Consider the following 26,415-nt stretch of genomic DNA (forward strand, 5'->3'; position numbering starts at 1 on the left):
TCATCTGTCCATTTATTCGAGTAGATGTAGAAAAAGTGAAATTTATCATTCATTTTTCACTTGTTCCCATTTATTTCTCGTCTTTCTACCAATCCTATTCTACTGAAGATAAAATAAACATGTCCAGACAGTATTCATAACTTATATTATAGGCTATAAATAATTCTTACTTACAGCAGAGGTATCCTAACCTAACCCAGTCCTAATATCATGTATCTCTTGAATCTAACCAAGTCCCATTTCAAACATAACCTAGATCTAACTCTCAGCGTGCCGCCTAAGGAATACGAAATTACTTAATCCACGATTCCCTCATTCGCTTAGTCATCGATTAATTAATTCCATTTAGTTGGAAACGCGCGCCAACGACGCGGGCGAGCAATTATCGTCCAGCGGCGATACAAAATCGCCACGAGACGCGAGTGAAAGGATCGGAACGGTGTCAGCGACGTTGGATCGATTGCGTTGCATTAATTGGCCATGAAAATGGAATGTCACGGCTCGTAGATTTTCCAGATTAGGCATTGCCGTGACTGCCGCTCGTTTCTATCCGCGAACGCGTCGCCATATTTTTCCCGATGGTGCCTGGTTGATGCGTTTTCCACGCGTGATGCTACTTGCGCTGCTAAAGCGGAAAATATATGTACCCGTAAACACTCTCGTTCAGTTTCCAATTGAAACTTTTACTCGATTGGGGGGAACTTGAATCTTGAGTGTCATGTTTGTTTCGTTCCTCTAATTTTATATCATATGATTGAGGTTAAGTTTTGTATCCTGTAGTTGTAGCTTCTTCTCGTTGCTTATTAACATTTAAAATTTTATTTTTCTTGTACATTTTGGTCTTTTATCCGAAGCCTGCGTCGATGGCCAGGGAGAAAGAGAGGAAACCATTAAAAATTTCAACATCGATTACCGGTGGAGGCTGTTCCGTCAAAATTACGAACATAATGGGGAACACCCAGGTGAACGAGTGGACGGCTTGCAGATTTCGCGATTACGCTTAACAGATACATCGTGTTGCCGCAGAAAAGGCTCATAATTGCTCCTCGCGCGTGACAGACTTTTTTCCCCCCTCCTTTGGAAAGGAGGGCAAGTATTCTAAGTGATCCTCTATGTAAATTTTAACTTGATTAATTCTCAAATGATATTTTCTCAACGTTATCCCTGCTGCAAACTGCATAATAAATACATTAAACAAACAAAACATGAAATATACAAATGCGTAAAGGGCTAACTTGCAAGCCTAACCTCAAAATTAATAACTCCCGCCGAACTACCCTCAAAACCAAGCGCGCTAACGAGTCTCGTCGCGCGCGCATGAATTATTTATGCTCACGTTATGCCGCTTGTTTGCAGCGTCGCGATATATTTCGCGGCGAGGAGGGAAAAAGGAACCGCAGAACGTCTCGTTTCCGATAAAAAAGACAAAAAGCGTGGGGCATACACGACGCCCGACCGATTTTAATTATACAATCATGCAATTTGTACGTTCACGTGCGATTAAGTCGTTAGCCTTTATGGCGGACGCGACCGGAAAAATTGAGAGACTCGCCTTGAGAAGGCCCTGACGGATTTTGTTTATTTAACGAACGCGTCGGGCCCAAATGGCCCTGTCCACGGCGCCACAACGATTATTACGGTAATTATTTCGAGAATCGATCCCGTGGTTAACCACGTGATTACTAGGATCGACACCAGGTGGCGCAGGTTCCTCTGTTCAATCTTCCAGCGATGAGTGCAATGGGGAATCATTTTTACATACCCTTTTGGTCACTTATTTTATATTACGATTATTATGAATTATTTGATAACGTAATGAATTCCGTGTATAAAAGTACCAGAAATGATTATTCTGAAGCTAGTAGTTTTAGAGATATTCGGGTATGAAAGTTGGGCCTTGTCTGGCCTTGAGTCTCAGGCCACGCCCACAGAGGATTTTTCCAAGCTATCAAACTATACATGTTCCTTAGCATCGAATAAAATGAAAAAGTAATGTTTATCGCTCATTAAAAAGAATGAAAATTCTGTACAAAGTATTTTATGTTATTCGTTTTATTTTCTGTACTATTATGTTGCTTTGAAGGTTAGGTATGTAACGTATGTTTCCTTTACTCAAAGTATAGACGTGTTACCATTCTTTGTTTTCGAATTGGATTAAATCTTACGTCTACAAAGAGTTCGATTATCTTTTCGTTTTTCACTAAGGAGCAGGTGTTGCTCACTTACCTTGAGAAGTCGATGAAACTAACAGACGCATCGATAGCACTGTTCGATCGAGAGTCCTCTAGGTACGAGGCCACTCGTAACACCTACCTCGAGCTTGTGTGCTTGATCTCCTTAAACCTATTTTCAACAGGGCTGGCTTGAACTACTGAAGTGCCCCATTTTACTCTCTACTAGATGACGTACCATAACTAGGAACTTCTACTATTTATTAAAATACTTGTCCGCTTGTTGGAAGCTCTTTACACGAATGAGAAAGGCGATTGATGTGATCTGGTAGAGAAAAAAGACAGTTTGATATTTTTAAATTAATATATATATATATAATTCTTAGTCACGTGGATCTCGGAGGGCGTTTATGGGAGGTAGGGGCGGAGGAGTGGGAGGCTGGGTGGGTGTACAATATACAATACAAGCCACGGAATATCACGGATTCTCGTGTTAGTTTCGAACGTTTCGATTTTCGCCGCGTTACATTTTTTTTTTTTTTTTTTTTTTTTTTAATTTTAATCTTTATTGCTTTTCTCTCGACAACATGTTCTCCTCTCCGAGCGCAGGACCGTACGCAGCGCGCTTCGAAAATTAATCGCAACGAAGACTGGAGGGAGTTGAGGGGAGGAAGAACGAAGAAAAACAGAAAAGTTCGAGGATTGAGCAAGATTCTTGGTACGTAGGGAAGAAAAAATCGCGTCGTTTTCTTCGCCGCGCTTGGATAGGGCCCTGTTACTCGACGACACGAGGCTGGGTCTGCGCGCCGAGAGCTGCGCGTCCCAGTCGTATCGCTTATCGAGTCTCGTAGCGCACGTTCTGCCGTTGTATTTTACATGATCGCCCGGCGTTTCTACTTATTTTGTGTGTCTGGACCTTTCTCGAGTTTCGAGCCAAAAAGAAGCGACGTTCTTCTTTTATAAAATCGTCCGCGCGGCGTCGTTTTCGCTCGAATCGATGGAGGTGGATGCGTCTCGTCGGGAACCCCCGCGGTTTTCCTCGAACGATCACTAATTTCGGGCGAGATGGACAGAGTTCTTATCTTGATACAAAATTCGAACAAGGAATAAACTATGAGCAACCTTTTACATGTTACTCGGTGCATAAAAATTAATACATGACTCGTGGAATGAAATTATACTTTATGTTTGATCAAATAAAATTTGTATTCGTGATCTATTATTTTAATGAATGTCTGCCCATCTCAGTTAGAAACCGTTTTGAGTTTTTGTGACATGATCGCGACATGATTTCAATCATTTACAGCAGTTGATTCGAATTGACCGAGCCTCTTTCTCGAAAGGAGAAAGCAACAGTTCAAATCTGACGATTTTAACGCTATTGACCCTTCGACTTTTGATTTTATTTAACTTCGCGTTTGATAACTAGATAATTTTTCAAGTGCTATTCGAGTCCGTAGAGCCGAGAGAATAATGGATGAGAGAATGAGGTGAACGAAAAATAAAACAAATAATACCGAGGCATGTTTAACAGACATCGTATTTATTTAAAATTTTAAATAGGAAAAAATAGTTTAAAAAATCATTATAATGACAATTTGCAACTGGCAAAGTAGCATCAATTATTTAAAAAAAAAAAAAAATAGTAGGAACAGATAGAGTTATGTATATTCACATTTTTATACAATAAAAATGACAGTACCGAAGGTATCACGAATAAAAAAGGAATTTGTTTAATAATAATCGTGTTGACACATTAGAACCATCAAGGCATTACAATTTCGTAGTTTGTACAATCAGAACAACATTGCATAGAAAATATTACAAAACACGGTGATCTAACATTTACACAAGGAGAATATAAAAAAAAAATTCAATGTTAACGAAAGTTTACAGCTGAAAGTGACACTAATAACTACAACAGAACTGGACAGACGTAGTTACAATTTGTACAATAAACGATAAACTTGCATAGCGGATTCTACGATTTGTCTCATTGCAACAATTCGACAATAAAATAAAATATTAAAAATGAAATTCATTAAAACAAATCAGTATCGATTAGCAGGGGGGAAAAGTTAACCGAAGAACAGCCTTCGAACGCGGCCAGAATTTCAAGCACAGCTGAGAACAAGCTCTACGAACGCAAGTCGCACTCCGACCCTTATTCACAAGCGTCACTTATGGCTATCACCGACCAAATGAATTTTTCTATAACTGTAATTCCGTTCGGGCTTTCAGAACTATCAGCAGAGTTCAAAGTATTCAATGTTCGAAGGGTTATTCACGAGGACAAATGGGACTGATGGGTCCAGCTGTGACGCAGGGTCAAGCACCCTCGACTTTGAAGAACGACGGAGTCACGAATCTCCGATTTCTTAAAACTTAACCTCTACGTTTCCGAAAAAGTCGACTATTCGTCGTTCCATCTGCGTTTTCTGCAATTATCTACATCGATCGCTAACTTTTATACAAATACAGTACCGAGGGGCGCCGGATTGGGATGTACGGTGTTGATATTCCGAAGCGACAACGTCGAGAGACAAGAGCTGAGCGCCGCGGCCATTTTGGCGCCCGGACTGGTGGCGCCACCGCGTCTTCTCGAGGCGCCACTAGTTTGCGCGTCTTTTGTGCACCGAGCAAAGAGATATAGATAGAGCAGAGCTCCTGTAGTGGAAATGCAAAACGTGAAGAAAGAGAGAACAAATCGCGAGAGTATCTGTGGTTTCTATTTAAATTTATTTCGTTCAGATATCGTAGATTTAAAAAAAAGTATCTAACGGCTGCCAAGACAGGCAGTGATAAATTTCAGTGATCAATGCTACCATAAATGTGTTCACCGTTGCACGCATTAGCATGGAGCCCCTTAATTTATGGGGCAAGTGCCCAGCGAGTCCATACATTAAGACAGCACTGCTTGGCGAGGGGAGTCATAGGACTTAAGGAGCATTCAACAGCTGACGCTGACACTTCTCCTAGGTTCGCGGTTACACTTTTGCGCCTGGCTTGCCTACTCTATCTATATAACCTCTCTGACGCTGAGACGGTCGTTGCATCCAGCTCTGGTGTCGATGAACACCACGAGAGAGATCGTTCGAGATGTCTGGTCCATGGGAGCCTGCTGAGAAACGGCGTCCGCGACGGTGGCGCCATCCGCGCAGGCACAGGACCGAAGAACGACGCTCAACTCCCTGCTTCGTTAACCTATAAAACGCGCGACGGTGTGATTTCGAAACCGAAAGGCGGGTCGGTGGACCGAATCGGACTGAGTTTGCCGTTTGTCGCGTTATTTTTGTCGTTTCCTCGCCTTATTCTCGTTTATCGAGGGCGTCGTGGCGTGATCAGGCAACGTGCGTTTATGCGTCGTTTACGTCTCTCTAATAATTAATATAATATTATATTCAATAATTAATACAGAGAGTAGTTATTTATATATATATAATATATATATATAATATAATATAATATAATATCACTAGGGTACATATGTACAGGGGCTGCAAATAGTTAGGAGGTGCTCTTGTATTGCAACGTCTCCCTCTCTTACACCTAAGACGCACGCGGGCAGAACGCAGCCGTGCCGTTGTCACTAGCGCGGGACACTTCACCCCCACTCTCGCCAGCTCCTCAATAATTTGAAAATTCGAAACACTTCGAGTGTTATCCGACAATTTCTCGGTCAACTATACGAACAGAATTGGACGAGTCTCTGGCATTGGGAGCCAGGAAGCGACAGGAACGTAGACGAACGTAACGAAAGAACCGAAAAAGTAGCGAAATGTTAAGAGACATCCAAGACTCCCAAGACAGACGAGACATCCGATAGTCTTCGAGGCGAATGACACGAGATCGTCGTCATTATTAACGAATCCTGTATCGCTAGGTGACCCAAGTGATTCGAACGGGTAACTTCCTGCCCACCACTGACTCCCCTCTTCCCCCAGCCACGCTCGTCCCGCCCTTCCGTGCCCCGGAGTAATATACACCACCAACTCTCGCAATCCATGCAGCGTCCGTGGACCCCGGGCCCCGCGCGATCCACCCCCGGCCATTTTATATACACTCACAGGGAACCAGGCCCAGCGCCGAGTCCCAGAAACCGATGGAGAACGCGTCCCCAGTCCGCGGGGTAAAATTGCACTTCGTAGTCTCGAGCGTCCCTCGTCCAGGTCGCCGCCTGTCCCCCAGAGGGACGCAGAGGGGCCCAGGGCGCCGTGAAGCGTCCCAGAATGGGGCACAGAGGGTCCCGGGTCGAACCATCGACCCTCTCCCCTGCTACGACAGCTCGGAGGTCGAGTCCGGCTCCCTCTCGTCGCCGTAGAGTTTCTCAGGGTCACAGGATTCAGCCAACTGCTTGTCTTCTGGGTCGCCGTTCGTGCTGGTCACGGGCTCGTTCTCCTGTCACGGACTCCCCCCTCCAGCGTCCGCATCGCCCCTGTGCCCTGGCGTCAAACTGGGACTGCGTCTCCTCTTCTCCTGGAGCCCGTTCACCATGTTCTCGATGGACTTGAGCTCGCCCGCGGAGCTGCTGCTGGACGTCAGGCCCGCCGCTGGCGTTGGTGAGCCGGTTGGGGGCCTGGGCGGTGGTGACCTGGGACTAAGGGTCCTGCTGCCAGGGGTGACGGTCTCGAACGCCGAGCCGTGAGATGGCGCTGGCAAGGTGTACGGCGCGTATCGATGTCCCTTCAGCTGATGCAACGGACTGGCCAGTGGGTGATGGTAGTGCGCGAATAATGCCGGGTGCTGAGACGCGGCCAGGGCCAGCTGCGCGTTGAACAACATGCCTGGCGACACTCCGCCGTGGATACCCAGGTGACTGGGGGGTATTAGGGGACCTGGACCGGGATACAGACCGGGTACTGGCGGATAGAGGTATGGTAGCAGAGGCGGATGAAGCGGCAGGCCCACCGACACCTCGGGTCTTGGCCCCTCCGAACTCGTGGGACCTGGCCCACCCCCGCTCTCGGAGCCCGAGGACTCGCTGCCTTCTCTTTCACTGGTCCTGTCGTCCCTGTCCCGAGAGTGCTCGCGTTCGCGTTGATGGTGGCCAGGGTGGGGCGTGTCCGGTCCCACGACATCTAGAAGCTTGTCGTCGTCGTCGAGGAGGTCGTTGACGGAGTTCGAAGAGCGTCGCTTCTCGGGAGACGCCGGACCACCTGCCGTCAGCCGGGAACCGCCTCCTGATACTGTCAATACCGCCTGTCTTCTGCAACAACGACTCCGAGTTAGCAATCTTATAGGGTCGCGTGACTTAGGAGTCATCTAATTATTTTTGATCGCTTAAATAGAATAGATGTCTTTAGTTAAGCTAAACTGGGTTAGTAGTCCTTCCCCTCTTATACTAAGTTAAAACTAAATCGTCAGAAGAACAAAAATCCCGCAATTCGTGATTCCAGAAGTAACGGGAATCCTCAACAATTTATTCTAACTACATTCGAGGTCAGCGACGTTAAGTCCGAAATGCGTCCGACCGTTTCTTCCATTTCTACTTTAATCCCTAGTTCTAATTTATTTAATATCGTTCCGCTTTATCCCCGCTGATTCTCCGACGTATCTCATCAAGAGAAAAAATGATGAGCAGGAATAGAGGGCTCGAAAAAATGGCTGTCGAGTGGATCGAGCGCACGAGAACTCGTCCGTGCGAGAACGGCCGGCGTTAATGCTCGCAAATATCTGCGCTTAATGTCGGACGAAATCCACCGTCGCAATAAAAGTTTACGACGCCACGGTAGCGTTAAATATGTTCAGCGCGAAACGGTTCGTTATCGTTTACGCTTCGCCTCCTCTTTGAAAGACCGCGGCGTCCAGCAATAACGCCTGCGTCTGTTTCCTCAACCGCGAAGTTTCATTATAGGATTCCGCAGCTTTAGAATTTTTGCGAACGTCGAAGATGAAACGAAAGCTTGCTCTGTCAGCAGGATCGAATAATTGCTATACGAAGTTCCGCGAAGGGAGTCACTCGATCGACGTTGGTTTGGGGATTTCCCAAATTACAGACGTCACCAATGTTTGATCGCTGCAATGCGCCGCTGTTTGGCGCTGATCCCATGACGTGTGATTAGATCGATTACGTTTTGGGTGTCTAGGTGGACATGGCTGTGGTCAAAGTGTGGGGTATGAAAATCAGAGGTCTATTTGGGAAGACACTGGCTGAGAGACTCGTCTTGCAAACTTGGAATCTTCTCCCAAAACCTCTGTTTGCAAGCTCCGAAATTGATCTAGTTCGAGTCCAATTCTCTGGCCCACTTACTTCCGGTAGCCTTTAAGACCTAACCCAATGGACCCTCGGATAAACATCAATGTTACCCTTGGATTCTTTTGTTTCAGGAAGCGAGGGATTAAGAACGTCCAAATCTGGGTGTCTTCAGAGAGAACCTTCTTCAAGTGGCTGAGGATCACGATCTGGAGGTGATTTGAGGATTGATGAATCTGGGTCGAGTCTCGGACATCTAAATCCAACATACCTAATAACGGCGATATATCCCAACCACCAGTCACGCCAATCCTAACCAACCGAGCCAGTTGCAAAGGTATCCACTCCGAGCCTACCAAGATGTCTCCGTGATTGAAGAACAGCACTGTCTCATCAACGAATTCGTCCCGCCGCGAAACTAATTATCCGCGACGAAGGGCGTCCCAGTGGGGAGCCAGAGGATTCACAGGGGGGGCAACAGAACGAAACAAATCGACGTATTTCAACACCGCGGCGAGCAAATCTAAGCATCGTGTAAGACTGGCTAGGGCCATTCGAGAGCCGGACGTAACGAGAGGCTTACTGATACCTTAATGCTGTGTAATGCGATCAATGCACCGACGCAGGGAAAACAAAACGACGACAAGATAGAAAGAGAGAAGCCGAAAGAGTGACAGAGAGGGGCGACGGTGAGAAAGAGACCGATGGAAAGAGAAAGATGGAGAGGCTGAGTGTACATCGTCGGTGTACGGATGAACCCGTGAAGCTCGGAAGGGTGTTACGCTACGGTTCTCCGGTTTCCGACGCGCTTAAGTGCGAGAGCACGTTAAAATCAATAGTTTCCGTGGACGACACGGGGATTTGGTAAGTGAGACTCCCTCCCCTCAACCTAGAATAGAACGGACGAGGTAGTCACAGCTGGAAGTCGAGATGAGCGAGATGTTTGGGAGCCAATTAATGAATGTGCCGGACTGTCTTTCGTCGTAGACAATTGTGTGGAAGATCGTCGTAGGGGTCTTCTATCGAGTAGACTCCGGATCCTCAAGTGAAGAAAGGGTAACGAGGTCAGTTACATTCAGGATCGAAGGAGTCAAAGTTAGAGTTTGGGGGTTCAGAGCATATTCTCTGGGCTGAAGATGACTGTTACTTGTCAGAGACACTTGGACAACACGAGAAGATCGCAAGGAAGCCTCTACATCGACCACCCGAGGATAGATTAGCCAGATCAGTTATATTCAAGACTGAAGGAGGCAGAGTCTCGAGGTTCAATAGACAGTCCCTTCGACTGTAGGTGATTATTTATCAAAGCCACTTGGAAGACACGTGAGAGTGTTCAGTGAACCCTTTCAATCCTCTACTACCTAGGGAATATTTCATCGTCAATATTATCGGAGTTAGCCTAAGAAAAAGTATTTCTGACATTTGAATGACACAGGACTATTAGTGAGTCTATATATTCTACCTGGGGATATGCTAGTTATGAATTTTATGGTGGACAATCTAATCCAAATATTTAGATCCTAGGTTAGGGATTAACGCCATTTTTAGACATGGATCGTGTAGCTTAACGTTTCCCCATCGAAACTACTAGTGGACAGTCACAATATTTCTAAATCCTATTGTCCGTGAAATGCACGTTTTCATGATCGATTCCACTGTTTATATTTACAGGTCGCATGACGTAATTGGATTCACTAGGAGTGCTTCTATCGCGCGCCCAACTGTTCCAGTTTCGGACACACTTGCTCGTGAACGGGATTTAAAAATTCCCGTCACCAGCAGGTTCTACTCTAAAAACAACACAATTTTTCCTCTACCCTTTGCGAAATCAGTAAATCAGGTGTATCGCGTGGCACCTGTCCTGGAAAATCTGGTGTGATAAATTAAACAAGTTACAGATATCTATAAATCCCAACTGGTTATAAATTAGTCTGAGCTCATAGATATCTTCCTCAGCATCTCAGTGGAAGTTGAAAATAGAAATCATCAACTGTTACTGGTAGATCAGTTTGGCTTCTTCTTCTACCTACTTTCATTTTTGCAAAGCTATCTATTCGACTTTATCACAAAGAATCATCAGACGAAACACGCATCAAAATGTCTCATTCACCCAACGGAGAGGAAAGTGTTTCCTGATCGGTATTCGCCATAAAACCTAGCCCCGATTATTTCTAATCCCACGGAAGGCGCCATTTTGCAGGACGTCGATCCAAAAGTGGAACGCCTTCTTGTCGCGCGGCAATTTCTCCCAATAATCGCCGCGACCAGGTCTATCGATCTCAATTCGAGCACGGTTCACCTGTTTCTGCCTGTTTTGGCGGAACCGCGGCCGGTTCGACTTTCCACGTTGAATTATGCATATCCCGCGGAAATCCATCGATGCAGACGTAATTGAGCTATTGGAAAAGTTGCCGCTGAATTATCGACCCGGGACCGTTCGATCGGTCGCAGGAATCCCTTTGATCGGTGATCGACCACGTGCTGCCTTTGTTTACCGCGCCGACCGTACCGCACCCGCCAGCTTATACTCTTTTTACAGAGAATGCGGCTCGCTTTCACTCGCGCCGCGTGGCTGCCACCGGTACCTTGCAAAACCATAACTACGTTATCCGTTCTTTCTATCTCGAGCACTTTTTGTCGTTGGTGTTATTATCGAACGACTTTGTTAGTCTAAAATAGTTCTTTTTGTGGTGGAATGTGATAGAGGAATGAATTCTGAGTACAAAAGTATGAGAAATGATTATTCTGAAGCTGATAGTTTTGGAGATATTCGGGTATGAAAGTTGGGCCTTATCTGGCCTTGAGTCTCAGGCCACGCCCACAGGGGACTTTCTTTAATTATCAAACTATAGATGCTCTCGAACGGCGAATAATATGGTTCACTGAATAGCTAGACGATTCTACACTTCATCTCTCAGCCTCATTCTGGTTCTTACTATCCATCCCCACTACGTTCAGGCCACGCCCACAGAGGACTTTCTATAATTGTCAAACTATAGATACTCTCGAGCGACGAATGATATGGTTCACTGAATAGCTAGACGATTCTACACTTCATCTCTCAGCTTCATTCTGGTTCTTACTATCCATCCCCACTACGTTCAGGCCACGCCCACAGGGGACTTTCTTTAATTGTCAAACTATAGATGCTCTCGAGCAGTAAATGAAATGATCCACTGAATAGCTAGGCGATTCTACGTTTTATCTCGCAGGTTCATTCTAATTCTCACTATCCATCCCCACTCCAGGCCACGCACCCAGAGGACTTTTCTAACCAGTCAAACTATGCACGTTCCAAAGCACCAAGTAAAATAAAAAAAGCAACATCCATCTCCTATTAAAATTCCCTACAAAGAAATTGAAGTAGCCACCCTTCGAGCAGCAACGCGTCAGTACACCCCCTTCCGTGTTTTTAATTAACAACAATACCGCGTCGGAAGGAAACTTGGCTGCCAACGATCCGTTAAGACAGTTCGTCGCGAATCATCAGCCCCGAAGAATTTCATAGGGAATGATTCTGCGCGCGGCACTCGACGCTGCGCATTCAGGGACGACCGGGGGCGGGAGGTGGGGGTGCGGAAACAAAAAAACCCCGTTCGTTGCGCCGTCACAGCGGCCCCCCGGGGGGAGGACGCAGGGTTCAAGGGGTGATTATAAATCCTCGAGGATGAGGCAGGGGTGGGATGACACCGATAGTCGAACGTCAAAGGCTGAATTTTCATTCTGTCTGAACGTCGATCATCGATGAAGCGACATCTCCTGCTCGATGAGCAACCTAGACGTCCCATAATTATGGCGAAATTATACGGGACCTTTGACTCTACTTCAAACCTTCTTTTTCTACAACCCGCACGAGCACCCTCGTGGGACGATTTGAGGAGAATTTCAGAGCGGGGGAATTGGGGGGTCCGCGCCCCAATTGCTAGGATTCGTGCTTGCTCATCTCTGACAGTTGTCGGAGCTACTAGTTGGGGATTGATTCTAAATACTTTCGGGGGCGAGCATTTAAATAGAGTAATGTAAGATTTTTTGAACAATTTCAGCAATTTATTTCTGTGTTTATTTATTACTTTCCTACCATTGTTTATTAATTTTACGATATGGGATGTTGACGCAATGTATTATTATTATTGTTATTGTTATTATTATTATCATTGTTGTTTACGTTGAAAATAGGTGCACATGAAATAATTCTGACACGAAAATTAGGGAAACTGATAGCCACCAGTGATAAATATCAATATTTACTGGCTGCGGGGATTACCATAGCACATGGGAATCGGATATACGTAAACGTGCAATAATCAACAATCGGATTGCTGCAATAAGGGACAAATATTTCGTTATCGACGAACGTAACAGTTAATTACCAATTATAATACGAGGTGGAAATCCATTTAATATTGTTATTGTACGTAGCGGCTATTCAATGGTGGTACGCGTGTCAACATCGACATGCAAAGCGAGGATAGCATCGACCTCAATGTTTCCTAAATAGAAACAGTATTTTCCCGATTAATTTCTATGATGTATTTCAATTAAAAATACTAGAATTATTATCAATCTTTGAATGCGGAATGCATACAGGGTACCGTGATAATTAATGACGTCGCCAGTGGACATGGTCCCACAAGCAGATTGATTGTGTCAGTACTTCGTAGCGACAAGTTCCGGAGTGCTCGGTGATATATGACGTGACGATGAACCGTGTCGAAGCAAGCAGTGGCTATCCTCCTTTTTTTCCCCGGAAAACTTTCTTTTTAAGCGGCATGACGAATCGACTCGACACACTCGAGTGGTGTTACGTGTCGTGACTCGACCCGCTTTGTTAAAAAGTTGACGAAATAATGCGACGTACGACGGTGAACCCTGACGTGCGACCATCCCGTGTCGAATTTACCAGATGGCCACGAGTTATTTAACTATTCTGCTTTCACATATTAATTCCTGATCATTCGTGATGAATTTAAATTTATTTCTATTCCATTTATTTAATCTCTATTTTGTTCATCTGTCTCATCTCTTGTTATTCTTGCTAGGTTGTTCGATTCTTTATCTGCAGCCACCTAGTGACAAATATTTTATTCATTTTTTAGGTTAGGTTCTTTGCGCAACAATTCTTTGACGTCAGACGTTCATTGCCGCGATTAATTACGAACAAAAAATTAATGCAACAACGAAGAACGGAAAACGAAGCAGCAGAGGACTTGAAAATTAAATTTTCGAAGACCCTGGAAGAACTAAAAGCAAACCATAATAATGTTCTAAAACATTCTCGTCGAAAAAGAGAAAAAAAGAAAAAACTACGAGGCCTGAGTCGACAGAAGTCAACCTCCCCGCCACAAAGGCGCCCTTTATGCGCCAGTTACTGGCTGTAGCGGCGATATAAAATTCAAAGCCGCCAAGTGGCACCCTTCACGCTAACGACAGCGCCGCCCCTGAGCATCAGTATGCTAATCCGATGATTGGCTATGTTCCAACCCCGCTACTTCCCTCTGCCCCCTCTCGCGGCACCATCTCCCGTTCCTCTGCGGCTTCCTGATGGGATCCGGCCACCCTTAACCGAAACCATAAGCCAAAACTAACCCTTATTCTAATTAGGCGGCGCCACGACGCGCCCCCTGCTTTGCATATTTTCTCGATTAACCTCGCCCTTTCTTTATCCGGCCGTCGCTTCAATTTCCGCGGAATTTTCTCGGACCCTGCCTCCTCCCCCCCCCCCCCCCCACCCACCCACATCATTTATCTAAGGTGGTGTCTCCAACCCCAAAAACGGCTTAGTGAATGATTTGAATAGAGAATATTGTTATAGTAATATAGCACTTATGGTGCTTTGATCTGTGAGCTAATTGTAGGTCAGAAGAATTTTCTCGAACCCAGCCCTACCCCCTTTCTCAGCTTTCATCTAAGGTACTGTCCCATCCCCAAAAAGGACCCAGCGAATTCTGCACGGAATATTTGTAGTCTGGAAAAATAGTGGAGTTATTTTCCCCATTTTATACATACATTACATATCGTTACAGTAACCCTAATTATAGCACTCGTGGCGCTTTAACCTGCGAGCTGAAATTGTAGGTAGATCACCAAACTCCCGATCCGCCAGGAGAATCACCTTTCAGCCAAGAGGATAGTTGACCGAAGGCACTCACTCGCGAGGATACAACCCAAAATCACCTGGCTAAACGATCGGAAAGCGTCCCCAAACGAATTCCCGCCAACCCCCCTCCACTTAGATGTCTTCACGAATCGCAGTCACCGCACCTGAAATATCCACTAATGCCGTACGCGAGTAGGCAAATTGGCAGAGCTTACATGGGCTTTGGGTCGCCGATGAGTGCGTATAACGAGGATTAGCAACGTTAACGAGGGCGGCACGAGACCTATGCATAGCAACTTAACCTCGTCAGAATCCACTCGAGCCACGGGTCCCCCCTCCTCCCCCCCCTGCCACTCCCCGCGAACGCGACCAATGAAATTGAAATGGGTCTCTCGATGCGGCGGCGAACCCTCGCTGACATAAGCTCATAAACCCGCGATATTGAATACAAATGGACGATGCTAGCGGCCGCTCGGGGTGCAAATGAGCCCCGTGAAACCAACCCCAGGCCCTGGGGGCTGACCCTGAGGTCGATACGTCGACCTTAATAGCGCGGATCGAGGGGAGAGATCCCCAAAATGCTCCGCGATCAATTAGGTCGACCTCGAAGACATGCCTGCGAATTGGTTTTTGTTTCATAGGGGTGGCCGGGAAAGGGGTTTCCACGGCTTTCGGGATTCTGCCTGTATGGGTCCTGTTGTGGGAACTTGGGCAAGTTTGGGTTTCTTTTTTTTTTTGTTAATTTCCATGGAAGTATTTCGATAGTATTTTAATTGATAGCACTCTTGTCGGTGTTGTTCTTCTGACAAAGAAGTTTTTAAAGCCGCCATGAAAAAAGGAATGGAACTAGTTATCCCTCACGTGACCGTCACATGATCGTCATGTGACCGTCACGTGAGGGTCACGTGGCTATCATTTGCGACAGAGAAATCGCAAACCTTTTTCATGGAGGCTCTTTACGTGGTTTTGTGTTTGACAAAGTTTTGAAAGCGATACTCACTTTTTCTCCCGCTTCCCCGCGCCCGTGTCCCGGAATCCTTTCGCGAACGGGTTGTTGTCGATTTTCAGCTGGGTGATCTGCAACATAAACAAATTTCAATGAATGTCAATAATCGTCACGAGTCAATGCAACCTCTATCTAACCTCTTCAAAAAATTACAAGAAATCCAGCATTTTATATATTTTCCCAAACTTGAATCCTTGAACATCGGTAAATTGAACAGTTAAACGTTAATTTAGTTTTAACATTTGTTTTAAAGCGAGTGATTTACACAACTATACAATATTGAATTTGGCGCGTTAGCTAATTTAATATAATACCGCCGATGGGAGCCACTACGATACGCAACACAACAATAGTTTAACTGTAATTCTGCACCACCATTTTGCCCCGAATCCTACAATATGTATTATTTAATTATAACATCTTAATTCCAAGATGGAAGCCATTTTATGGGCCAAGTTACGATGAAGCGACGGTGCCACGAATCGAGCTGACTTTCGATTACACGAAACGCAGAAGGCGTCAGCCGGCTCAAAAAGATCCACAGAAACGAGATCCTTCTTCCGGTCGCAGATACCGAGAAGGAGCGGCGATAACGAAGGGCGAGTGGGGAGGGAATCGCACGACGAAAAATCCAGACAAGGGGCCCCTTTTGAGCGCATGCAACATCAAAAATAATGCGTACCGGGAACCACGGTGGTTCCCCGAACCCTTTTGGCCCCATCGACGAAGGGGGATTTTAATTAACTCGACCGACAAAAAAGGAAACCGTTCGTTTGTCCTCGTTTCTCGCCAAACATGGCCGCCCTGAAAATTTCACAAATCGTTTCTCGAACATCTTTTGTTTCTGTTTTTAATCATTATTTACCTAACCGTTATTTTTATTCGAGGCTACTGTTCCGTAAACAAACGGTTGCGTCTGAAATGATACTACAACGGCTGTTTGCAATTAACGCAATTAATCAGTTGCTATGTCTAGCTAAACTTGGGTAATTAACGATGGTAATGACTCGATAATTAACAAGCTGCCAGTGAAAAAATAGGTAAACTTGTTACACTCCACACCTTCCTGGGCGAATAATGGAACGAGACATTGATTAACACAAGTACACTCCCGACGATTCTACGCGTTGTAACGCTATTTAATATTCAACAGTTCGATGCACTCTAATGGTGGAATTAATAACATAAAACACCTCGAGGTACACGCGTCTGTGTGGCAACGAGAGATGCAGATAACAATACCAGTTTAGAAACTTTTCCTGTGTTTGTAAAATGTCCAAAAGTAAAATCATGGATTCGAATTGGTCCATTTTCCAGCTGTATGATTAATAACCTAACTTAACCCCTCTCTATTTATCAGTTAATTAGAGAATAGGAACGTTCACTCACCTTTTCGTTCTGATAAGCGGTCACCGCGATGAATTCCGTTTCCTTGAAAACGTAACTCCTGAACGTCGAGTAGGCGAGCTGCGAGATGTGATTGGCCCTCGCCAGGTGAAACCTCGGTTGGTACTTGTGCATCGAGTTCAATATCGTCTGTAAAAATCAGGCGAGCATATATTGGGACAGACTGCTTCACGGGCGGAGCTCATCCTCGCAATTTCTCCTCTATCTTCTCTTTTCGGGAAATCGACTGGCTGTTAGTCACGATTCGATGACATCGGGGCTGCCATATTGGCGACAGACACTGTGCTCGTCAAACTCGAGTAATTTACGTAACGTAACGTCACTGTACTGGCAACACTGTTACTGTGCAAATTTGTAGACTTTCCAACCTCTAAATCTAGCTTGACATTACGAACATTAAGATTTCAAAAATTTATCAATATTTTTCACACCGAAAGAAGAACATACGAGGTTATTCTCTTGTTAGTGCCTTAAGTAACGAAATTGAGAGTTAAGGATAGAGTTTCTAAACCTCTAAAGATATTTACAGATTAGAAAATTATGCAATGCATTTTTGTTACACTAAAGAAACTCGATAATTCGTTAACACTCGCAGCCATAGTCGATGTTACTTGCAAATTACTTCAGCGTCGGCCCACAATGAATACATCGCTAGAATGGATGCTGATACATCCCCAGGCGTATTCAATCGACTCCCATGCGAATAAAAGCTGCGCAAGGTGTCGCGAACGTAGAGCAGAAAAATGTCTAGCGGTCAGCTAATGTATTATGCATCGTGGGCCGCTGTTAACAAGCCAAGCTTGACGAAAAAGACCACGAGAAGAGAAGCAAAGGCAGAAGAGATGCGAACTCTAGTACGAGTTTATCGTGCTCGTGGCATCCCCGGAAAGCGCAGTATGGATCGAGGCAATTATTTCGCGGAGTGGCATAATTGGTGCCCAGGTTACGTTACTCGCCTCTCGAGCTCGTAAACTCTTACTAAACTTCGTCTTTCTTTTCGCTTTTAATATCTCTGCGCGACGATGACGATTCGCGGTTATCTTGGGAAATCACCCGTTTCTCCATTTTTGAGGTTATCTTCCCGTACATCGGAGAATCACCCGCTCCCCTTTCGAAGTTGTATTCCTAAAATTAGAGATTCCCCAGTTTTGTAATACTCGAACTGTAAACTTTTCATTTATTTTAGATTATCTTGATCACTCCACCAATTTTGCGGTTATATTCCCAAAAGTAGAAATTCCCCAGCTTTGAAATATTCAAACTCTAAACTAATCCTTTTCTTTAACCTTAACTTATCTTGATCACTCCCTCAATTTTGAGGTTATCTTCGCAACACTTTAACCCCTTTCTTTAATTTTCAGGTCGCCTTGACAATTCCGGAGCCGTTTGTCCAGTACCAAATCCTTCAATTTCAAGATTCAAGTCCGCTTTGCTTCCAAGTTGCGAATCGGTTAATCAAAGTCGAACGCAAGGGGTCGGTAAAAGGAATATACGCAGGATTCTTTCAAAGAGGCCACGGCGGCGTAGGTGGCCGCAATCTTCGTTTTTAATGGCGAACACTTTGAGAGCGGCCCAAGGAAAACAAAACGATTGATTCGCTTTTAGTCTTCCGCGCGATGCAAATGCACCGGTGCAGTAGCAGCTCGCAAGATTGCGCGGGACATTCCATCGAGCAATGGATGTGCCTTCGCTGGCTACTCGATAAATCTACATTCCGCCGTGGAATTACGGTAATTACGCGGCGGAATTTTCGTAATGGGGAAGCCCCGACTCGTCGCCATCGTGGCAAACAATCTGCAAATAATTTTGCTCTTCGACGGGTCAGCCAAACTGGGCAGTAGAAGTGAAAAAAAAAAGACGCATACCCTGTCCGAAGAGAGTCACCTGACACCTCTTGATTCGCTACGCTTTCCCCAAATGGGTGAGACCCGAGCAACACGAGGAATGTCAAGAATAAGTAGCGGAAGCTAGCACCCTGAAGACTCCAGGACTTAGGTGTTATAGCCAATGGCCACCCCTAACAAATAAACGAACATGACTCCAAGACAGCTTATCCTCACCTACTCCCTCCTAGGGCCAAGAAGCCACGACCCTGAATCATCTCACAAAGACAGTCGATCGACTGCGTACTCGAAACAAAGGATCGCGGAAAGACTGGGGCAACCGCGGAAACCAAAGTCCTCGAAAACACGCTCGTGCGGAGGTCTGGGGCGAACGAGAGGCAGAGAAAGAGGGCAAAGGTCCGTGGGGCCGCGATAACGCCGAGCAAAGAGAGAAACGGTGTCCAATCCGCGCCCCCGGTGGATCCCTCTCGATCTGGCAATAAATAAAACGCAGACAAACGCAGTCGGCGGTCGTACGTGGAAATCGCGATCGTACGGGAGAAGCTGCCGGCCCGCGGCGGTCGCCATTATGCGCGGCTCCGCACAAAGGAGAAATAATTAGCGCTGCTCGACTGATAAGCCGGCCAATCTAGGCGTTTGTCATTAGCCTATCAAAGCCGAATGCCTCTCTGTCTGCGCGCGCGCGCGCTATCCCCTTTCTCCTGGACTTTCGGCCTCGACACGCCTCCGGCGCCGTGGAAAATATGTGGAAAGACGATCGGAGCAATTAGTACTTCTCCGGAGCCTAATCGGAGCCTGCTCCACCGCGACAAACGCTGGGTGGACCGGGGATTCCTCGTTGTCTACTTACGACGTCCCATCGCAGGGGACATCCGAGTACAAAGGATTAGTAAAGACAAGAACAAACCATCCCCACACGATGAATATTCCATTCGACGCGAAAAATATTCGACCGGTCCCCCTCGAGACCCCCCTCCAACGAATTCCATCTCGCGGTAAGCAAAAGGAATCCGATCTGCTGACCGACGAAACTTGAAAGCCCCCAATCCGGAGTCGCTCGGTATCTCCGGTGTTCGTTTCATCCTCCACGGTTCCATTCTCAGGCGATGCGGAGAGGAGACGCGCGTCGGAACGCCGGGCGATCGGCGGGAAACGAGGTAGAAGCGTGTGCAGCTTCGTGATTCGAAGTAGGTGGGCCCCAGGTAGCCAGGACAGATAACACCCGGAGATTACCGCGGACAGAGTCATTAGCAGCGTCGGCTTCTGTGTCGGCCAGGATATTCTCTCACTTTCCTCCATCCCCTCTCTCCGCTGACCCCCTCTTGCCTCCCCTACCCTCCTTCTCTCCCCCCACTGTCCCTCTACCCTGTTATCTGCACGGCCAATTCACGCGGCACGATACGTATATATGCGCTGCTGAAGTCGTTTCGGCGCCTGGCTCTCTCGATTTCCGCCGACCGCTCGGAGTTCCTTAGTTCTTGACTTTGCGACGTTCGAACGTTCTTGAAAGTTGTACGGCGGTGGGGTTGTTTCGTGGGAAATCGATCGACTTTGTAGTAGACATCAGGGTTCTTTCAAATCGAGTCCTTTTCAAAAGGAATTTTAGTCACCGTTGATCCGAGAATGTAGATTCTTGAATTTCGGGAGGTTAGAAAGATTCTTTGGAACCGAATTTTTATTTCTGGAATCGCTGAGGCTACGAAGCGTCTCTCGAGGGATTTTAGTCGCGAAGAATTCTCATTTCGAATTAATTTGCCGCCACGACACTAAACCGGACTCCTAAATCTGACGACTCGTCTCGAGGGCGGGAAATTTGAATCGCGGAAATCCGAATCGAGGAAGGTCCGAAGCTCCAGGGGGGGGGCTCGAGTTCACTGCGGACAAAGCGGGACGGCGAGAAACCGCGGTAAGAAACGCGGAACAGCCCTTATTAAAGCGAAACCGACGAAGGAAGTTCAGGCAGCTCGCGAGAAAAACGAAAGGGAGAACGAAACGTAAAAAGAGGGAAAGAAGGAAGCACTCCGGTGGGTTTCAGAGGCTGTGTGCACCGCAAACTAACCGCGCACAGTTGCCTTATGTACGGAGTCTAAGTAATCCTCGAACCATCAGCTAACTTCTTAACCCTCAAAGTGAAAAGGGCCGCCTCGAGGTGGCGGCCAGGGGGCGCGGCGGGACGAAGGGAGCAGGGGGAGGGAAGGAGAGCTCTTCTTTGTCTCCCGTTTGTTCGCCGGCTGGCTTCTTTCGTCGAGCGCGAGTTTCCGCGCGGAAAAGGAGTCGTCGATGACGTCGACCTGGAGCCCGGCAAACCCCTTCGCGGCCGAGAGACTTGTTTGCCCTTCTGTACGATCAGTTGGCCAAACAACTCGCTTAGAACGAACCTCGCGATGGGATGCGCGTGCACGGAGGAATTCCGAGCGCCGTGGAATTCCTTTGCGCTCGATTCGGTCGTCTTCGACGCTGGTCGGTTGCTCGATCGAGAACGGAGACTACTTTGCGAATTTTCTAGTCGAGCGGTTCAAATATTCGTATACTTTATCATTCGCGTGTCCATTTCTCTGTTACTTATAAAAAAAATTTCTTGACCAGACGAATACTCAAGTATTTGAATATGCGAGTCTCAAGGACTATAAACCAAGCTCTTCAAGGACTTCACGTAGAGTCTACCTGGGACTCCCAAATTAACATCTCGAGAACAAACATCGGCCCAGTTATTCTTCGGGATCTCAAGGCGCACCAACGCTGAGTCCCTGAGGAATAAGAGCAAAAACAGCAATGGCCTGCGGAGCGCACGGTACTCCTCGCAACCCTCGACACCTTTATCGAGCTCCCATCGCGTTTTATCGGCAACCATCCGGGGAAGGGCCATCAGAAATTAGGCCGAAGGAAGGAAGGCGAAGAACATCGTTGGAAGCAGTTCCTCCCGGTCGTTCGTGCATCGACTCGCGTTCCCATTGGTCGGCCCGCTCACGTGCGAGTCGGCCATAATGCCGTGAACCGGATGATGGAAAAGCCACCCTCGATTCGGGCCAATTAGCTTCCGGCCGAGTAAGTGGCAGAGAAACCCCGGAGGATCCATTTCTTTCCCTCTCTTCTGCTTACTTCTTCTTCATCGTCGTGCTCGTCCTTCGTCGGATCTGACGATGCTCGCGATTCTGGCCAACGAAACGACTTACGGTCGTCGTGGAAATTAATATCCCTTGAGGAAATTGAAGTAGTTCGAGTTTTACTTTGGAATTTTAATCTAGGTTTCGAGATTTGTTAAAAGACAAACTAAACGTGTGACAAAAACAGAAAAAACTATAACTGGAAGTAAATAAGATTCTCGAAACCTTATTCTCACAAAAGATCTAATTCAATCATGGCTTTTACGATCAAAGGATATTTTTGCACAAAATACACTCTATTTCTTTAGAAATTCACGGGCATTCCGAACTTTCAAAGAGCAGCGTACTTTTTATCGCTTCTGTACTGTCGGAAATGTGATTTTCTATGCGTGATGTCATCGATACAGCAACGCCTGTAATTGGTTCGGAGAAGACTCGCGAAGAGACGCCACTGCGCTCCCACGCGCCGCTTCGGCGAACTTAGATCCGATCCGGGGATTAATTGGATTCCGGGGAATCGGTTGGCCAGCTAGTGTCAAAGTTTGTTAGACCCGATAAACGGTCGCTTCCGAGTAGTTGTGCTGTTTCTATTCAGCCGAGATTGCCACGACATTCGCGTGAGAGTGTCGGGACCTGTGATTTTGACTTCGTTGATGACGACGACGTTTGCCGAATTCGCCTTCTTTGTTCGACATTTACGATTCCAAGTACGCCGATCCCGGAAACTTCGCTTTGATCTTTTACGCGGCCAATTCTAACGCTTCCTGCCTTCGTTGAAAATAGATCGAACTAGTAAATAACAGTGTAACGTGAATAAGAATGAAAGGTTAAGCATCCAATAAAAATGGATGAATGGAACAAATGAAACAACGTCAACAAGATTAAAAGCGAAATGATATTTCCAAAATGAAAGGTTGACTACACGGTGGAACTGGATTAATGAAACAAAAAATGAAAGCACAATAAAAACGCGAATGGAGGTTAACTCCCCGCGGGACTGGGTTAAGTAAACAAATGAAAAATGAAAAAGGATCGAAGAAAGCCAAGAAAATTCGCGAGAATAATTCGCAGAAGCTCGGCTAGGGCGAAAGTTGAGGGTGCCGGAGGGTCGTTTTCCTTCGACGAGGAGATCAGAGGTGGGCCAGTCGCAATCGAGTCCAGAACACGTCCCCCAGCGCTGGTCCTCCGCCCAGGGGTAGAAAAATCCACCCCTTTTTCAGCCGGTCGATACCAGGACGTCCACCTCCTTCCTTCTCCTCTTCCGCGTTCCATCCCCGTCGCCAGTGTGCCTCGCCTTTTCTTTCTCGCACCCCCGACATACGGAGGACCCTCTGCTTGCTTGCTTGCTTGCGCTCCTCTGCCGCTTCCTGCCGAGATGGCGGCACTGTTCCATGCCACCCTTTCGCCCAGCCCAACCAACGCGCCCGACCCGGCGTCTATCCTCCTTCCTCTGGCGACTACTTCTTTTTCTCAGTTTCTTCGATGTTTTTGCTTCCGGCAGAGGAACTTTCGCGCTTGTTAATCCCTCCGAGGTGCTGATTAATAGAAAGAAAAGCGTCTCGTGATATCGAGGCTTCGACTCTAACACGAAATCCAAGCGATAATTTTCAATTTTAATGATGGAGGTGTGTCCATGTAGACTCCATCAAACTTCGAGGTTTCGATTTAAAATATTGCCAGTGTCCCGAAGTATCAACCTTTAGGAGTTGTGGTAGGCACGTTTACAGACTTTTTCTCCATGGTCCACCATTGCCGTTCAATAAATGAATCCATCGACCGAACTGTCAGGAACGAAGGCTTATCGAGGAAGGCCGTAGATCGGGTCAATCGCAGGTTGTGTCAATCAACCGCGATAAAGGCCACGGCGAGCAGATGGAATATTTTAAAGCGGAATGCGGTGTCCACCTCGGCAGTATATCGATGCCCCGCTTAATCGTAAATTACCAGGTCGGTGTCGAGTTAACGCACGGCGATAGTATACCGATTTACTTTCATTCAATGATCAAAGAACCGCGTTAAGACGATAACGCTTATCTAACCGCGCACAGTGGACCCATTCAACTCGGTTTCGCCACTGGCGAGCATTTCTGCGCAATTCCGTCGTTAACTTGGGGACGAGTCCGTGTCGCCTAATGGCCGACGATGTCTCGTGGCGGGCTTTTTAAATCGGCTTCGTAAATTATTCGGGGAATACGGTGTCCAAAAGGCGATTCTGCGCCGATAATAGCTGGGATTCGATACGCGAAGTATCATCGTCGTCATTATTACCGTTATTATTGGTTTGTTATTAGTTTCGTGTTACACAACGAAAGGATGTCCATTCGAATGTAACCATGCGAAATTGAAATGCGTTTAACGATATGTTCGTGTAAGTGAGCCTAACAATTGTTTTTGCTTCGAAGATGGGGTTCGGTTCACGAGCTGTTTACTTAACTCGATTGGTCCCCGTTAGGGGGGAGACTGGGATTGGTAAATAAGTTAATTAGCCAATCAGTTGCGGAAATTAATAATAATGAGGATGACTGTGATTTCATAATTCATTTTCAATAGATACGAGTTAATCCTGCGAAAACAATCGAACTCGATTCAGTTTTCGACGATCGAGAAAGAAATATAGATTAAACTGCAGGATTATTTGAGGTTAGATTTCGAAACAGAATTTTAGTTTCACTTTGCCTCTCTGACCGCTTCGTTCTTTATGTTCGCGCCACGGAAACGTTCGATAATAACAAGAACATTAAAAAGAACGTTTATCGACGCAATAAATAAATAAATAATAAATAATTATCAGTCTTAGACAAGCTACTCTTTCCTCGACTCGATACATTAACCTTAAGTCATCCTCAGATTAAGCACAAGTCTATAATTCACAAACAAATTTTACATTGCAAAACCTACCCCCTCCCTCGTCAAGGGGGGTTAACGTTTCCCCCTCTCTGGTCGTTGTTGCCAACGCTTTCACCGCAGGAAAAAAAAATGCAAGAGGGGAAACACGAGCGAAAGAAAGCAATTTCTAAAGCAAGCGAAAAGCAGGGAAAGCGCCCGATCGTCGAATATCCCCGCGACATCTTTTGAAAAAAAAAAATAAATAAAAGAAGAATAAGAAGAAGAAACACCCCGCTGGAGGATCGTCGCGGATCGCCGATTTCCACGAGCCGGAGCGAGGAGAGAGAAAATAACATCCAACGAAGGAAAACGTTAAACGGAAATCAGCAGGCCGCTCACAAAGAACTGTCGACTCAGGAAGAGGAGGGGGTGTGTGGGGGGTTGGGGAAGGGTAGGAGGAAAAAAATACTCTTTGATGGCAGCACGGGTCTCTCCGTCGCTGAAACGCGCTGGTAAAGATGGAAAATACCGTGGGGAGCAAACGGGGGACGGGGGTAAGTGTGAAATTGCCAGCGATACTGCCGCGGGAACAGGAATTTTTCCCTCTACGAAACTGTCCTGGAATATTTAACGGGGTGGTTGCGTTTGAGGCATCGATGGACGTGGGAAGGAGGTTTTTTCCGTTCGGTGGTTGGCGATATTTATGATATTCTGGCCTCCATGAGCACAGAAACGGAGCGTTTCACCTGAATCCAAGTGTCTGTGTAGACATTTCTTTATTTCAAATTTCACGCGGGAAATTCGAATTTATTATTTGGGATTGTATTAGGTTTGAATTAGGAAGAGTGAATCGCTTAAAACTCAGGAAGGAATTCTTACATTGGAGGAGATTTACTTCTTTCTAGTTGAATTCTTTTGAGAAATGTTATTTAGCGCGAGAGATTCAAATTGCCAAAATTTATATCCGGGAAAATACTAACATTTAAGAAGTGTTAATTCGCGATATCATTCCGAACCGAGAGCAAAATCACGAATTGCGACGCAAATCGCGTAATCAACTTTCTCCGGGCAATTAGTACGCGGGTGACATTAAGAGAGCATCGTGCTTTATCTGAGTGCACTTCGTATTGTGCGCGCTGGTGTAATCGTTTCTTTTCAAACTTTCCTCATTAGCTAATCAATTACAAATTTGCCTGATACCGGAGGTAAATAACTCTATAAAACCGCGACTGTCGCAAAAAAAAATTCTTTATCAACTGCGGTGACAAACAAGATAAATGACTTGCGCACTCGTCCGTTGATCCGAATTACGCAACGATCACTTTCTCCACATAATTCTCCCGACTCTATAAAATTAGGAAAAAAGTCCTTTATTATTATTCCCATCATTTGTCAATTCATTAATATTACAAGCAAAATTTTTAAGTTTGAGAAATTGCTGATCTGGAAGTTACAATATTTTTTTTAAAATTCCTGTTCTTCGCCGAATAGCGGTCCAATTTCCATGAACGATCGGTCGGGAAAACGCCAAAAGCGGCGCAATATTCTCCCGAAACGGAGCTTCCCTAATCGCACCCGAATCTCCATAACAATTTCCCAGGGCCAGTTTCCTCTCGAAACAGTGCCCACCCCCTCACCGTCACCCCGAAGGATCCCGATGACCAACAATGGTGCTGATTGAAACCAATTATCGGACCTTTCTTCCTTCTACTTTTTAACTTACCGCCGCGGCGGCGACACCCTTAGCTGCGGCTTCCGCTCGAGATG

The 26,415-nt window shown here is 46.1% G+C and overlaps 1 protein-coding gene across 3 annotated transcripts in view; it reads right to left on the bottom strand.

Moving 5' to 3' along the window:
* Positions 1 to 3,899: 3,899 nt before the first annotated feature.
* The window catches only part of LOC128879214 (optomotor-blind protein), a 114,224-nt gene continuing 91,708 nt past the window's right edge, over positions 3,900 to 26,415 (bottom strand). For 2 of the 3 annotated variants that reach the window (XM_054128152.1, XM_054128150.1), the window contains exons 5-7: positions 16,857 to 17,003; positions 15,462 to 15,538; positions 3,900 to 7,377 (exon numbers count right to left, since the gene is read on the bottom strand). In XM_054128152.1, the coding sequence (XP_053984127.1) occupies positions 6,573 to 7,377; positions 15,462 to 15,538; positions 16,857 to 17,003 (1,029 nt within the window). In that variant the 3' untranslated portion in view covers positions 3,900 to 6,572. The remainder of the gene's footprint in view (positions 7,378 to 15,461; positions 15,539 to 16,856; positions 17,004 to 26,415) is intronic. The other variant, XM_054128151.1, reaches the window with a different exon arrangement.

Source organism: Hylaeus volcanicus, chromosome 7, assembly GCF_026283585.1.
Source record: "Hylaeus volcanicus isolate JK05 chromosome 7, UHH_iyHylVolc1.0_haploid, whole genome shotgun sequence".
NCBI classification, from domain to species: Eukaryota; Metazoa; Arthropoda; class Insecta; order Hymenoptera; family Colletidae; genus Hylaeus; species Hylaeus volcanicus.